The 16,453-nt window shown below is 41.4% G+C and overlaps 1 protein-coding gene across 2 annotated transcripts; it reads right to left on the bottom strand.

Annotated features, from left to right (window-relative positions):
* Positions 1-924: 924 nt before the first annotated feature.
* Positions 925-13,181, bottom strand: LOC118364465 (T-box transcription factor TBX20-like). 2 transcript variants are annotated; one of them, XM_035746020.2, is made up of 9 exons: positions 12,808-13,181; positions 11,010-11,244; positions 10,082-10,246; positions 9,648-9,756; positions 4,116-4,274; positions 3,598-3,674; positions 1,792-1,818; positions 1,513-1,622; positions 925-1,266 (listed from the first exon to the last, which is right to left on the bottom strand). In XM_035746020.2, exons 1-9 carry the CDS (start codon positions 12,932-12,934, stop codon positions 926-928), a joined length of 1,350 nt encoding a protein of 449 aa, XP_035601913.1. In that variant the 5' UTR covers positions 12,935-13,181; the 3' UTR covers position 925. The 2 variants fall into 2 exon arrangements, with proteins under 2 accessions (XP_035601913.1, XP_035601915.1); XM_035746022.2 differs by lacking the exon at positions 1,792-1,818.
* Between the last annotated feature and the right edge of the window lie 3,272 nt (positions 13,182-16,453).

Below are 16,453 nucleotides of genomic sequence, written 5' to 3'. Positions count from 1 at the left end.
ATAAACAATTGGATTCTCTCTGTCTCTAGGGCATCTATCCGCACAAATCTGACTACCATGGCAACAGCCAACCTGACTGGAGGAGGCTATAGGATTCTGCCTGCAGAGGAAGCTTAACAGAGTTTCAGTTCAAGTAGGAGAGGAGAGATGTTGCCTCTACCCTAGTTTTTGGTCAGCAAGCAGGGGGAATCCTTTGACTCAGTCTAAAATGGCTTCCATTCCTCCATGCCCCAGCAGCTGGAGTGAAGATAGCGGTGCCCAGGATTGGAAGTTGTGCACTCCCGTAAACTTTTGGAGTCCCATATTCTTCATTGTCCTCAGAAGCTATGAGAGAACTAACATTTACCACACCCTCTGGTTTTAATGTTTGTAAACCAGACAGTTCACTGGTTCTCCTGTCCATGCCTTTCTGGAGAGTGGGTGCAAAATTAACATTGTAACCAACCCGTTGGAGGGCAGGGGCAAACAGTTATCACAAGCAGACCATTACCTATTTCCCACAACACATCACTGTGCATGGTCATCAGTCCTCAGCATCTTTGTTGTGGATTTCTTTTTTATACCTGGATCATCAGTTTTCATATCTGGGTCGTAAATATTCATATGCAGGTCATAAGTGTTCATATCTGGTGTTCATATCAGCCTGTGGGACTCTGTGTCTGTTCCACCAGGTCCCGTAGGAGTCTGTTTCCTCTCCGGTTCAGCTGTCAGCATGCAGGGCAGCAGCCAGGCAGCCTCTCCAGGTCGTCCAGTCAGTCGCCTCAGCCAGGGGGCTTAATATTTACAAGGACACGGTGGTGACGATGGGTGATGATGCTGAGGCGGACAAATCGGTGAGTCTATCTACTTGTGTGTGGAAGTGTGTCTATAAGCTTAGTTGTAGCTGATGAAGGGCTACTCGGCCAGGCAGTCACCCCAGAGGGAGTCATACAAAGGGGGTCATGACGGTGGAGGAGTGGCGCAGTCCCTGGATGGCAGCGTAGGGGCCCTGCTGGAAGTAGTGGTGGTAGCGGGGCATGTGGAAGGAGGGGAAGGAGGGCCCGCCGCCCTGCATGGTGCCCGCCAGGGTCGAGTGTGTCAGGGGCATGCCCAGCCGGCTGTAAGGGGGCAGGGAGCCCTGGATGGGGTGGGGCAAGGGGGTGGCCAGGGAGGCGCTGCTGGAGCCCATGGCAGAGAGGGCCTGGGGGTGCTGGAAGCCTGAGAAACCAGAGGTGGCAGTGACCCAGGAGCTCAGAGAGAGGTTGTCAGAGGCGGTGAACGCAGAACCTTCGAGTGAGATGGAGAAACACTGTTAGATACCTCTTACTATAATACGGTCATTGATGTTGCACTACATTCATTGACTCAGCGACATTCAAGTGCTCCATTTATGTGAATGACGGTTGTTTGAATTATTTGGTCAAATAATGTGGTAGTAGTGCCACTGAACGACCCTCATTTGGCTCATTAGCATGATGTGCATCTTGTGAAACGTGTGTGATGCCATCATCAGTGTGTGACCAACTCTCTTACCCCTATGTGCGGCGTGGCTGTCATCCCCCAGTGTCTCCTCCTCACCTGCGTAGGTGCGTATTGGCGACCGTGCGTATGAGTGTTTGTGGATCAAACTCTCAACACTTTCCCTGCAGCAAAAACCAAAGAGAAAGGCCCAAAATATATCTCTATGTTCACACTTAAACATATTGATACATTCACACCAAAATATGAAAATATCTTATTCTAATATAAAATGTACATTCAGTCCAATATATACTGTATCTGCATTCACACCAATACCCCAAAACAACTCACCAAGATATATCATGTCTTTGCAGTAACCTATAACCCAAATTATATCTTTTATAGTTACACTGGTGACAGACAATACTGAATGTACAGTATGTAGACAATAGATACACAACATATCAGCACACACAATATATCTGCAGACAGTCAATATATCTGCACACAGTCAATATATCTGTGCACACAGTCAATATATCTGCACACAGTTAATATATCTGTACACACAGTCAATATATCTGTACACATTAGGTACTGTATGTAAAAATAACGAGCCCATAACAGTATAGTTAGAAAGGAAAAATGTAGGGTCTATAAAATGCCAGTGCAACAAAATCACACATAATGTAGATAAAGATAGAAAAGCCCAGAATACACAACAACATTTTTCAATAGTTGTGATACCTCTTTGGAGCATAAAAGCAAATATCCTTATTTTCTAAGTATCAAAGTACATAATTAAAGCAGTGTGTGTCTTAGTCTTAGTGTGTGTACTCTAACAGAAAGTGCATTAGTTCCTGTGAGTCTTGTCAGACAGCGTCTCAGTGACACAGAGAGGGACAGATATGGTGGTGGTGGAGGAGGAAGGGTCGGTTGGACAGGAGTGGTCTGCATCACAAGAGCCATGCGTCCACATTAGCTCCCCAATTAGGTTAGGAAAGTGCAATATCTGTCAGCGGTGCAGTACAAATGTGTGTGTTTTTATCAGCTCTGGCCTGTCCGGCACAGAGGCCACAGTAGGCCACGACGCAGGGGGCTGGTTTCAATCAGTCACAGCAGCCAATCAAATTACACTGTGTTTTAGTGCAGTGGCTGACTCCAGACTAATGTGATTTCTGCAGCTCCCTGAAGATCAATTGATCAGATCTAATTCACAGCCCTCAAAAAGAGAAAGCCAGAAAGGGGGAGTCGGTTGTCTGGCTGTCTCTTGGCAGTCTTTGACTTTGCTTGTTTGGTTGGGAAATGGCCTGGGATGGTCTGATTTATCAGCTGATTTTGGCAATAGTGCTGGAATTGGTCAATCTAAAAAAATAACAGTGTGTTTGTTTGGCTGTAGGTCATAAAATCCTTTGGATTGGTGTGTGTGTGTGTGTGTGTGTGTGTGTGTGTGTGTGTGTGTGTGTGTGTGTGTGTGTGTGTGTGTGTGTGTGTGTGTGTGTGTGTGTGTGTGTGTGTGTGTGTGTGTGTGTGTGTGTGTGTGTGTGTGTGTGTGTGTGTGTGTGTGTGTGTGTGTGTGTGTGTGTGTGTGTGTGTGTGTGTGTGTGTGTGTGTGTGTGTGTTGGCCAGAAGTTTATAGTAGGGTGGGTTGGCATTGCACCCGGGGAAGTCACTCAGATAACCACAAGATATCTATAGAAACAATAATTTCAGACAATTACTGGCATTGAAATAAAAACCAACACTATACAGTAACACAGTCCTCTGTCTAGTTGTAAAACAAATTCAATGTCCTCTCTCCTCCTTTTTCTCTCAATTTCTCTGTAACATACACACACGTATGCAAAACTGTACCCACACACACACACATGCATACCCCCCTTCCACACGCACACGCACACACACACACACACACACACACACACACACACACACACACACACACACACACACACACACACACACACACACACACACATACACATACACTCCTATTGATCAGAAATAAATAAACAACCCAGCATGTGCACTTGCTAATGAGTATATAGCTCCATAGCTCCTAACGTGACTACTCTCTCCCAGTTCTATTCCCCTTGTTCACCTTATCCACGCTGGACAGAAATAAACAAACAGGCAAAGACATAAAATTCCCTGTACCTCTCCATGTCCGTCAGTCGGGAGGAGTCTCGGAAGCCTTTCGCAAACGGGTTGCTGTCGATCTTCAGCTTGGTTATCTGGGAAGAAAGAGGCCCGCAAACAGATTAGATGCTCTTTTCTCTCTGTCTCAGAGTCTTATCCCTCTCCCTTTCTGTCTGTTTCGCTCTCTCTATCTTTTTCCATGGGATAGCCAGACTAAACACACAAAGGGAGTCAGGGAGGACCTGGGTGGCAGAACTGGCTTTAGACAGAACTGAACACACTCCCTATGCATGTTGTCTGTAAAACAGCCACACAACCCCCTATATTCAACATATTGTCTCTACCCGTAAACACTATCCAGCAACAGAGCACGTCCTCCCTGGTGACCCCTGGGTCACATTCACTAGGCACCATACGGAAGAAAGGATGTGGGAGTAACTGTAGTCAAATACGAAACGCTTGTCTTGGTTTTCAGTTGTGTGCATTAATAAATAAGATCCTGGTATAGAACAGTTGAGTAGTGATTTACTGCTCACCAGCTGGTTCTGGTAGGCTGTGACCGCGGTAAAGACAGTCTCTGTGAAAACGAAGGTGCGGAACTCCTCTGACTTGAGGTTGAGAAGGGAGGCGGTGTGGTCCTTCTTCTTGATGATGTGGACCCGGGGCTGGTACTTATGCATGGAGTTTAGTATGATCTATAGGGACACAGAGAAGGCAAAACACTGGGTTAGATAGAGAATGAGAGTGAGATGTGGAGTGAGATGACAGGAAGTAGAAAGAGAGAGCATGGTGATAGACGAGGCAAGGTGATCGAGTGAGAGAGGATGACTGGGGTGGCAGTAGAGAGGAGTGTGAAAAGATAAACATGTTAACAGCATGCAGTCTGAGACACATTTCCCTCAGCTCTTAGCTGTTCTGCTTGATCCCGATCTTCTGTGAAGATGGCGCTGCAGTGGATAGCAGCCGTCTTATGGGTTCCTGACCAATTCTGCTATTTTGTATTTTTTTATGCTGATCATATCTTTTTTGGTACATAATGTCTCCGACATCACTTTCTATGACAACAAAAAGCTTTTGGACATCAGAACAGCTATCACTAATCTTGATCTGGACAGAAATGTCTACTTCTACTACGGACCAGGCCCTACTCCCCGGGAATCAAAAGAGGAAGTGGCGGCAAAAGAGAGGCAGCAGAGCCGACATCCTGACGAGACTGTCGGCGAGCAAATAGATCGCCATTGTAATCTGTTCTATTGGCAAACATGTAATCACTGGAGAAGAAACTGGATGAGCTCTGTTTGAGACTATCCTATCAACGGGACCTGAAAACCTGTAATATCCTACGTTTCTCAGAGTCGTGGCTGAACGAGGACATGGATATACATGTCACAGTGTTTTCTATGCATCGTCAAGACCGGATGGCAGACTCAGGTAAGAGGAAGGGAGGAGGGTGTGTCTCTTTATTAACAACAGTTGGTGCACGTTCTCTAATGTTAAGGAAGACTCAAGTTTTTGCTCTCCTGAGTTAGAATACCTCATGATAAGTTGCAGACCATACTTTCATCTATATTTTTCGTAGCTGTCTATTTACCACCACAAACCGATGCTGGCACTAAGACAACACTCAACAAGCTGCATATGGTTATAATCAAATAGGAAATGCACATTCAGAGGCAGAGTTTCTCGTGGTCGGTGATTTTACAGCAGGGAAACTGAAATCCATTTGACATTTTTACCAGCATGTCACTTGTGGAACTTTAGGTGACAACTTTAGATCAACTTTATTCTACACACAGAAATGCTTATAAGGCCCTCCCTTTGGCAAATCAGACCATAACTCTATCCTCCTGCTTACATGCAAAAACACAAACAGGAAGTACCTGCCTGGGACTCTACCCACACACTTACACATACTTACACTGACACCCCAACACACACATACACACACTACATATCCCCACAAACACGTAACATGTGTACACATGCACACAAACACCCCAACACACACATACACACACTACATATGCCCACAAACACGTAACATGTGTACACATGCACACAGACACCCCAACACACACATACACACACTACATATGCCCACAAACACGTAACATGTGTACACATGCACACAGACACCCCAACACACACATACACACACTACATATGCCCACAAACACGTAACATGTGTACACATGCACACAGACACCCCAACACACACATACACACACTACATATGCCCACAAACATGTAACATGTGTACACATGCACGCTGACACCCCAACATACACATACACACACTACATATGCCCACACACACGTAATATGTGTACACATGCACACAGACACCCCAACACACACATACACACACTACATATGCCCACAAACATGTAACATGTGTACACATGCACACTGACACCCCAACACACACATACACACACTACATATGCCCACACACACGTAACATGTGTACACATGCACACTGACACCCCAACACACACATACACACACACACGTAACATGTGTACACATGCACACGGACACCACACACACTCAAACTTAAACACCACATACACTGCTGCTGCAGCTCAGTTAATTATCTATCCTGTTGGCTAGTCACTTTACCCCTACCTACGGTGCATTCGAAAAATATTCAGAGCCCTTCACTTTTTCCACATTTTGTTATGTTACAGTCTGATTCAATTTTTTCCCTCATCAATCTACACACAATACCCCATAATGATAAAGCGAAAAACAGGTTTTTAGACATTTTTGAAAATGAATAACAAATAAAAAACAGAAATACCTTATTTACGTAAGATTTCAGACCCTTTGCTATGAGACTGCTATGAGCTCCTGGTGCATCCTGTTTCCATTGATCATCCTTGAGATATTTCTACAACTTGATTGGAGTCCACTTGTGGTAAATTCAATTGATTGGACATGATTTGGAAAGGCAGACACATCTGTCTATATAAGGTCCCACAGTTGACAGTGCATGTCAGAGCAAAAACCAAGCCATGAGGTTAAAGGAATTGTCCGTAGAGCTCAGAGACAGGATTGTGTCGAGGCACAGATCTGGGGAAGGGTACCAAAATATTTTGCAGTGTTGAAGGTTGGCAGGTAGCCTAATGGTTAGAGCATTGGGCCAGTAACCAAAAGGTTGCTAGATTGAATCCCCGAGCTGACAAGGTAAAAATCTGTTGTTCTTCCCCTAAACAAGGCAGTTAACCCACTGTTCCTAGGCTGCCATTGTAAAGAAGAATTTGTTCATAACTGACTTGCCTAGTTAACTACAGTAAAAAAAAAAAAGGCCCCCAAGAACACAGTGGCCTCCATCATTCTTAAATTGAAGAAGCTTGGAACCACCAAGACTCTTCCTAGAGCTGGCTGCCTGGCCAAACTGAGCAATTGGGGGAGAAGGACCTAGGTCAGGGAGGTGACCCGAAGGTCTCTCTGACAGAGCTCCAGAGTTCCTCTGTGGAGATGGGAGAACATTCCAGAATCACAACCGTCTCTGCAGCACTCCACCAATCACGCCTTAATTGTAGAGTGGCTAGACGGAAGCCACTCCTCAGTAAAAGGAACATGACCACCTGCTTGAGGAAACCTGGCATCATCCCTACAGTGAAGGTGCTGTGTGGATGTTTTTTCAGGGATGTTTTTCAGTGGCAGGGACTGGGAGACTAGTCAGGATCGAGGGAAAGATGAGGGGAGCAAACCTTCTCCAGAGCGCTCCGGACCTCAGACTGGGGCGAAGGTTCACCTTCGAACAGCACAACGACCCTAATCACACAGCCAAGACAACGCAGGAGTGGCTTTGGGACAAGTCTCTGAATGTCCTTGCGTGGCCCAGCCAGAGCCCGGACTTGAACCCGATCGAACATCTCTGGAGAGACCTGAAAATAGCTGTGCAGTGAAGCTCTCCATCCAACCTGACAGAGCTTGAGAGGATCTGCAGAGAAGAATGGGAGAAACTCCCTAAATACAGGTGTGCCAAGCTTGTAGAGTCATATCCAGGAAGACCAGAGGCTGTAATCGCTGCCAAAGGTACGTCAATAAAGTACTGAGTAAAGGGTCTGAATACTTATGTAAATGTGATATTGTCTTTTTTCCCATACATTTCCTAAAATAAAATAAAAATGTTTTTGCTTTGTCTTTATGGGGTATTGTGTGTAGATTGATGAAGGGGGGACATACACTATTTAATACATTGTAGAATAAGGCTGTACCCTTACAAAATGTGGAAAAGGTAATGGGGTCTGAATACTTTCCCAATGCACTGTATATCTACATATCTACCTCAATTACCTCATACCCTTGCACATCAAATCGGTAATGGTACTCCCTGTATATAGCCATGTTATTTGTATGCATTATTGTTATTCATGTATTGACAGTATTCCCCATTCATGTATTTACAGTATTTCTATTTTTATTGTATATTTGTTATCTTTATTTTTAACTCAGCATTGTTGGAAAAGGACCCATAGGTAAGCTTTTCACTGTTAGTCTACACCTGCTGTTCACGAAGCATATGACAAGTACAATTTGATTTGATGAAGAGCATTTCTCCTTTATCTGACTCCATAGCCTATACAGTGGCTCAGCAAGAATGATCTATTGTGTTACGGTGTGGCTGTGGGGAGTTAGTCTGCTATACTCTGGTTCAGATCCCTATGATTTACATCTAGATTCATACTGTATACTGTATGTGAGACTATACTGGGCAAATGAGATGTGGTATGGTATGGTGTCCTAAGAACTAGGAGTCCCTGCCTGCCTTCATCAACATTCAGCTACAATTCTCACAGTTGACACATTTCAACTTGAACTTGTGCATGTATAGGAAGCAATAGGAACAAAACGATTTATTGTTTGAAATATGCAGGCTTATCTCAAGTCAGAATTTCTGTTCCTGAGAATGATGAAACAGAGTGAGCTGTTGAAAGCTGCCTGTTAAAAGCTGCCAGGTGCACTATAACAGTTGTGTCTTGTGTCAGTGCAATTTCAAATGACTAGCCTATAAAACGACATTCACTGTCAAGGTTTTCGAAAAGTATTCTATTTGAATGCCAATTATTCGTGCGGTTAAAAGCGTGCACGAATCTCTCTTAAATTCCATATTGGTAACCATTAGAGATATGTTTTAGATCAACAGGAAACATGGTGTGTTTTATCCTGTCTAATCAGCTTTATCGGTCTTTACATGCGTCACGAAAATCAAAAACATCGTTCACATGGTTTAGCAAATATATATCTGCTTTTGTCATCACATCGCAATGCTCTCGCCTTTAGGCCTACTCTGTTTATCTATCGAATACCACGGACATGCCCTCGAAATGAAACGTATTTGTGCATAAATTCAAGGAGACGTTTTTCGCACAACCTGTTGGTTTGGTATGGTGTAGGCTAATCAGTGTATGATGTTTGCCTAATACTGTTAATAATGTAAATGAATGGTGTTGCATGGGACACATATTCCATTATTGTTATCGTTTCTGCACTATAGGCTGAGAGGTCTTTAGTTTAGCACGTGTTTCTCCTTAAAATGTACTCCTTATTCATTTCACTTACCGAACAAAACATGATTTCAATATAAAGAAAATATTAATTTAAACGATCAAATGTAACTGGTGAAACAAAGAAACGTGTGGATTTTGAATCAAACACGTCTCTGATTTACAGTTAAGAACATTTCATTTCCTAATAACATGTGAAAGAGATCTGGAAAAAATGATATCCCATGAGAACATTCCACTAGATTTTATGGAAAGTTTAAAGGGCAATTCTTTCATCAATCATCTAAACACAATTCCCATACATCTTTTAGAAATATCCCCCAAATTAAGATTTTCATTTGTCAATATTGTTTACACTTTGAGATAATATTTTTTAATCCAATATTGAACGGGGAAACTCTCCACAAGTTGATCAGTTCTAAAATGAGGATAGCCTGTATGGGAGTTTTCTCGGGTTAGGCTATACAGCCTTCTAGTGTTTCAGTTCATGTCAGAAATAACATAAATCTGCTTCACTGTTTCAATACCAATGACAAATCAATAACATACGTGTCCATGTTGGTCCAGTTCGTTGTTGGTGAGCTTTACTTTCTCGAAAGACACCATTTGTTTGAGCAGCTGTTCCCCGGTGAAAGGAGAGTCAGGGTGCACGTATAACCTGCAATATAAATGCAATGTGTATATTAAAATACATTTTACACTTGAAAAGGTCTATGCAAACACAGAAAAACATATTATCATGCTATTCAAAATCAAAAGGGTCGATTTGTTCCAATGCAGACATTTGTCGGTCAAGATAAAAAAAAAATACTTCAAACATGTATTTATCTAAGCCATATAGTGTATTTGCTATCCATATACCAATAATTAGCGTCAATGGCTACTACCACATACCATTTTGTGAATGCTTTTGACATGAAGACTCGTGCATAAAAGCCTCTCAGTACCGTATATGAAAGAGGAGTGTAAAAAAAGTCACCCACCTTGCAGGCAGAGGAGGGTCCGCCTTGCCCGCCACGAGCCAGGACGACCTGTGGTAGGCGTATCGGTAGCGTTTGTTGTCGACCGGAACAATGTCCATCAGCACGATGTATTTGGCGTCCGGGTCCACCCCGGAGAAGGACACACGGATGGTGGGGAACATTCTTCTGTTGGAGGAGAAGAGAGACGGTAAACACAGCGACGAGACAAACCCACGCCAACCATTTTCGCTGAGAGGAAAATATTTACTCAAACCTTTGCTCCAAGTAAAATATAAGACGATGAGAGTCATATTTCACTGAATTAATTTGTCCATAAATATTATCAATGGCTCCCGTTTTGTATGAGGTTTACGTGTTTCCTTTATCTGTAGGCTATTTAATTAAACATGTTCTTAGCGTGAGGCATATCTTTTTTAATAGATATTCATGGCAGGGAGAATATTTGCCTACAATATATTTTGAACAGCATTACGTTTTTCTCTGAAAATTATTTTGCATAAATTATGTTAATATTTATACAAATGTTTTTATTTCTCAACATTTAGAATGGTAAATCGATTACATAATTACCCTGAGACTCTAAAAATGTCCACGCATGGGAGGTGCGCTACAATGATTTGTGGTGCAATTATCGCACAGTTTATGTAAATAAACAGAATATCTCTGCCGAAATTAGTCTTAATATAGGCTACATATTAATTGAAAAAAAAAATATTAAATGAGCCTGCAAAATACAAAACAGAACACCCAATGCTTAATATGTCATGGGTAATCAGATAGGTTAATAACGGTATTATAAAATGTAGCTTTAGTTTGCTTCTCAGGCTATAATTGTCGATAATTGTCGAAAAGTAAAATAGGCCTACGTGGTTGTCGATAATATAGGATTCGATAATATAATATTTTGTAGTGAGAAATTTAAGTTTACCTTCCGGATTTTGTGATGATCATCTCGGTGCCGAGATCATGGAATTTGTCCCAGAGTTCTTTGGTCTCTAAAGTGCAGGAGATTTTGGCCATCTCCTCGCTGGGAACACTGGGAGTGGTGGGGATCAGCGGCTCTGTGCACACTGGAGGCGCGCTCCCGCTGAAATCTCCGAGCCCATCTAGAGAAGACAACTCTCCCAAACCTTGGTTACAGGAGGACTTCTCCACGAATTGTTCTATGGATGAAAAAACACCATGCTCAAATGCTGGTTTAATTTGTTTATTTTTACTGCAGCTACATTACATTTACATTTAAGTCATTTAGCAGACGCTCTTATCCAGAGCGACTTACAAATTGGTGCATTCACCTTATGACATCCAGTGGAACAGCCACTTTACAATAGTGCATCTAAATCTTTTAAGGGGGGGTGAGAAGGATTACTTTATCCTATCCTAGGTATTCCTTAAAGAGGTAAAATATCTCTCTCTCTCTCTCTCTCTCTCTCTCTATGTATATATATATATATATGTTCAAAGCAATGTAAAAACTCATAGGCATAGATGTTTAAAAAAATGTCATAAATTGGTTATTATTATTTAGCTTTAAATTAATTAAACACAACTAGCCTAGTAGCCTATAGATATATACATTCCAATACAATGATTTGTATTCAAATAAATTAACATTATCAATACATGTGAGGGGTATTTGACAAATGCAAGAATATACATTAAAAGTAAGATTAATGTTTTTTTCCATTTGCTTTCAATTGAACGACATTAAATTAGCCTACAACTAATTTCAAAAGTGCAACTGAATCACAAAAACAGCATATTGGTTATTTCAGTAGGCTACAAATGGCCACGCTATTTCGAAGAGATATTCAGTTAAATTCAAAACACTTTTTTTTTAAACTCACAATGATATAGTTAACAGCAATGTCCGTGTTATATTTCTCTGTCAGTAATTGCATACAGGTCTAGTCTACTAACCCATGTCTCCATGAATTCACTGAATGCTAATATTTATTTGACGAAAAGGTTCAATTGTACTTTTTTCTTGGATAAATTGAAAAGTCAACTTGATTTAATCAAATTTTCAGCAACATGTTTGCAATTATCAGCAAGCACCACTACAGCCAGCATGATATGTCTGGATAGAGAAAATTCTGATATTTACATTTATAATGTTGATATCTCTGTTTCATTAGTCCATACACTTTTTGTTGACACTGGACACAATAATCGTTTAATTCAGAGCCTATTCAGTGAACCATAGGCCCACTGAATACATATTTGCGTAGGCCAACATCTGTAAAATACATCAACAATGTTTATGCTCGTACTTTTTATGCTCGTGCTTTACGTTCGTATATTTTATTATTTCTTATTGTTGTTGCATTGACGAGATGGAACCTGCAAGTAAGAATGTCCTTGAATGATGTATATCCATGCGTATCGCGTACATACGACTAATACAACTTGGAACTGAAACTTTTGCTGACAGTCTATGAACGGGGTTATGCACTGCCTGATTTTTGGACCAACATTTTGTGAAAGACATCGTCATGTGAGACATCTTAAATGAAGGTTCTCTGTCATTTCCCCATAGGCCCATAGAACATTATGGCTATAGAAGTAGGCCTATAGACAACCCTTTTTTTCTCCATAGCATAATCGAAGTCAATTGACTTGATTTCAACAATATAACAAACAATATAGCCAATAAGGAAACTATCGATTGTAGGCTATATTGAAAATGTGAATTATATGTAAGGCACTGTGCGCGATCTGCTTACCAAGTGGCTTGATGGTGTTTTCATCGGTTTCCTTGTCCTTCGTTTTTCCACTTGACATGATAGCGGCTATCGAGAACGCGTTTGCCCTGGAGGAGAGCTGTGGCTTCGGGGAAGAGGTGTACTCCATGGCGAGAGTAGTAGAAGTAAAACGTCCAAAAGCACAAACCGCTCGCGGAGTGAGCTCTGTAGATTTATTGGCAGGCTGCACACAAAAACGCTGAAAAAATGGAAGCTACTTCGACTGATTTTTGAACAGGTATGCTCTTCGTCTATTACAAAACAAAATTAAAACACTCTCCGTTTTTGACTCGTTGAACACATTGTTAAAAACCGACTAATCGTTGTGCGTCTCCACTCCAGTGGCAAAGTCTTCATTGGGACTGTCGAATCTTTGCACTGCTCTTCATTTTAGCCAATCCCACTCCCCACTCCATCCCGATCGTGTGCAGCCAATCGCCGCGTTAGTGTCGACGTCACATACTGTCCTGCAAACTGAATTGAAGCCCAACAGCCTATTAAAAACACATTTTCTTCCGATTCCGACCATTAGCCCAAATCTAGAGGGGACCTAACCGCGACCCGACACTTCACACATCAAGAGATAGGCTGGACGCACTTTGTTGTTGTTGCTTGATTCGATCAGTTCATGTAGCCCATTGAGTGATAAGATGATATGTACACTCATCTCTGATTGAGAAAAAATGTTGCATTTACATAATCGTCAATATTTAGGACAAAATTATAACTGTCGTCATAATTTATCTTTTACCGTAAAAAATATTATGTTTAATTTCTGAGGTGCATCAAGCAATCGTTTTCAATTTGTTCGCCCCATCAAATTCCTATAATGATCATTTTGTTTATGATTGTGGAAGTCTGCAAAATTCTTCGATACATTTGAAAGCATGGAAGATGTCCTGTGTTCAGTGGTCATTTCAACTAATGTTATACCTACCCATGGATTATTGTACAATATACAGTGTAGGCCACACTTTCTCACATAATCTATAATAATGTATACTGATTTGTATAGGCTATGTTTTTTGTTGTAATTTGAGTCCGATATATTTAACGAAACCTTTCATCAGAATATGTTTATAATATGTCGACACAGTTATTGAATCCATAGCTCCGGAATTTGAGAGTTCCTAGGCCTATACCTTTACAGCATATATTTCAACTGGCTAACTAACATAATATAAATTCACATTCCAACTGGGAGCGTATTAAAATCTGCTCAAACAATCTATTCTGCAACACATTTAATAATTTACTCAAACTGATTTATAATAATAGCCGGGATACAAACTAACATTTTTTTTATTACAAATAGAGAGGGGAAGAGATACGGAATCTCGTGAAACATAGTAGGATATTTGACCCTGCAAGTAACTCAACGTTTGTGAGAATAGGCCTCCTCAGACGGACTACTAATGTGCAGTATTATAGAGTGCAGGGGCAGCACAGGCTTAATCTGTGCTATGACACACACCAGTGCGTCCCTAATCTGGCCCCTCTCCCTTTACTCCCTCACCGCCTTCAGTTTTATGCACGAGCCCTTGCACCTACATTTGTTTATTTTTCGATGTTGTTTTCTTCCGATTGGACATTTTCTGGTGTGTTGTAGGCTACTCTTCTTCTTCTTCTTCTTCTTCTTCTTCTTTCTTCTTATTATTATTATTATTATTATTATTATTATTATTATTATTATTATTATTATTAGCAGTATTAGTAGCCGAATAGTATTTACATTTTTATTATGCTTTTATAGCATTTATTACAATGCTGTAATCACCCCAGCAGCCTACTATTTAACCAAAAGCCATAAAAACGCAAGGAACGTTTGTTTAAAGGGAAAAGAGGCTGTGATGTGATCGAATAGTTAAAAAGCAGGCAATGTCCTCGCCTATTCAGCCTACTATAGTTATAGCCTGCGTATAATAACATGTAGGCCTGCGCAATATTGTAAAATCACATTTTCTTTCGTAGCATAGACTACATACAATCTGTAACGTTTTCCCAAATAATGTAGCCTAAAAATGTGTATAGTAGGCCTGCACTCTTAGAAAAAAAAGGTTATATGCTTGCTTCATATATGGCACCCTTAAGGTTCTATATAGAACCAAAATTGGTTCCATATAGAACCCTCAGTGAAGAAAAACCCCTGGGGTTCTGATTAAATAACCCCACAAATAACCTTTAGGGTGCCATACATGAAGCAAGCAATATAACCCCTTTGGGTTCTATCCAGAACCTTTTTTTCAGGCTGGGCTTAAACCTAAAACCTACATTTAACATTGTGCTGAAGGCAACAACAAAAAAAAATCTTAAAATAGCCAGGCTAGAAAAAAAACATTGAACGCTTCCTCGGCTGCATCCCCCTCTCTGCCCCCCTCCCTGTCGTTGTTGAGATCCTATTTTCGCATATCCATTCTCCCACTTGTCGCACTCACTGACGCATGTCGGCTGCGCGCCTATAAGTATAGCCTATATTTCAAAAGCGCTGACTCCGGTGTTTTCCGGGGTGGAGGGATCACCTCTCATCCTCAATGTCACTCACTCTCCCGGAGAGCTGGGCCGGCGTTTACATGAACACAGAGGTAGGAGATCCACAGGGCACTAAACCCATTAAAGCGGCTCCCGGATGCAAATCCGATGCTGCAGATATTTAATAAGGGACCTGTGCTGGCAAATTTGATTACTTTGCAATTGCCAGCGGATAATGTGCTAAAAGCTTTCCCACTTAGCGTAACTCCTTACCGAATATTATTCACACTTTGGGGGCCGTTGGACCGGTGGCTGGAGGCGACTCTTAAAGACACAGCAAACCTGAGAGCATATTCAAAAGCTGGTGGTCATTGGTTATTATGGTCATATTGGCTACCAGAAGAAACCAAGATGGACCTGTTGGACCTTTCTCCCATTTTGTAGGTTAGTTTATATGGCCCCCATAAGAATTGGAATATCAACACAATCGATGTGTTTGATTGATGATTGTAGAAGTATGTACTGTATAGGCTATACATTATTTCTTTCGATGTTTTGAATGGAAGAGGAATACAAATATAAGCAGTATAACGTGTCAAATTCCCCAACAATCAATGGAGGTCGGAAGGCGCGCACCCTCCCTCCCGTCCATACGTCAGCTATGATCCTCCTGCACGGTGGAAACATCAGCTGTGATCCTCCTGCACGATGAAAAGAGACACCCATTCGTAATTCAACGTTTAAATATTTATAATTTCCCATGATTGAGTAATATTTTATGCACGCAAAGTTTTCTACCCAAAGTTATGCATCAGTGATCACGAGGAAAGCATCTAACGGCATTTGCTAGGTACCTTTTCATCGTACTGTTTATATAATCAATATGATCAATAGTTTCATCTAGCTCATTATTATTTGAGAATGAGTGTTTATCGCTCAACTAAGAAACAGAAACACTTGTGCTGCATGGTGTTAATGACGTTGACATTTCTCCCGAGGCTTCCACAGAGGGCTTCCATATCCGTGCCACGGGGTTTCTTGCATTCAACAACCCACTGGGCAAAAACTGGTTGAAGTTGTTTCCACGTCATAAAACAAAAAAATATGTGAAGAAGTTGAATCAACATGGAAAACTGATTGGATTTGAAAAAAGTCAGAC

The sequence above is a fragment of the Oncorhynchus keta genome, chromosome 31 (assembly GCF_023373465.1).
Source record: "Oncorhynchus keta strain PuntledgeMale-10-30-2019 chromosome 31, Oket_V2, whole genome shotgun sequence".
Taxonomy (NCBI): Eukaryota; Metazoa; Chordata; class Actinopteri; order Salmoniformes; family Salmonidae; genus Oncorhynchus; species Oncorhynchus keta.
Note: the sequence above shows the minus strand (reverse complement) of the source record. Positions and strands in the feature narration are given on the sequence as shown.

Coding starts and splice junctions, on each gene's coding strand:
- LOC118364465 (XM_035746020.2), bottom strand. CDS start 12,934: ATGGAGTACACCTCTTCCCCGAAGCCACAGCTCTCCTCCAGGGCAAAC. Junction 10,247..11,009: donor ATCATCACAAAATCCGGAAG/GTAAACTTAAAT, acceptor CTCCTCCAACAG/AAGAATGTTCCCCACCATCC. Junction 1,819..3,597: donor CGACTGACGGACATGGAGAG/GTACAGGGAATT, acceptor TTTGGGTTATAG/GTTACTGCAAAGACATGATA.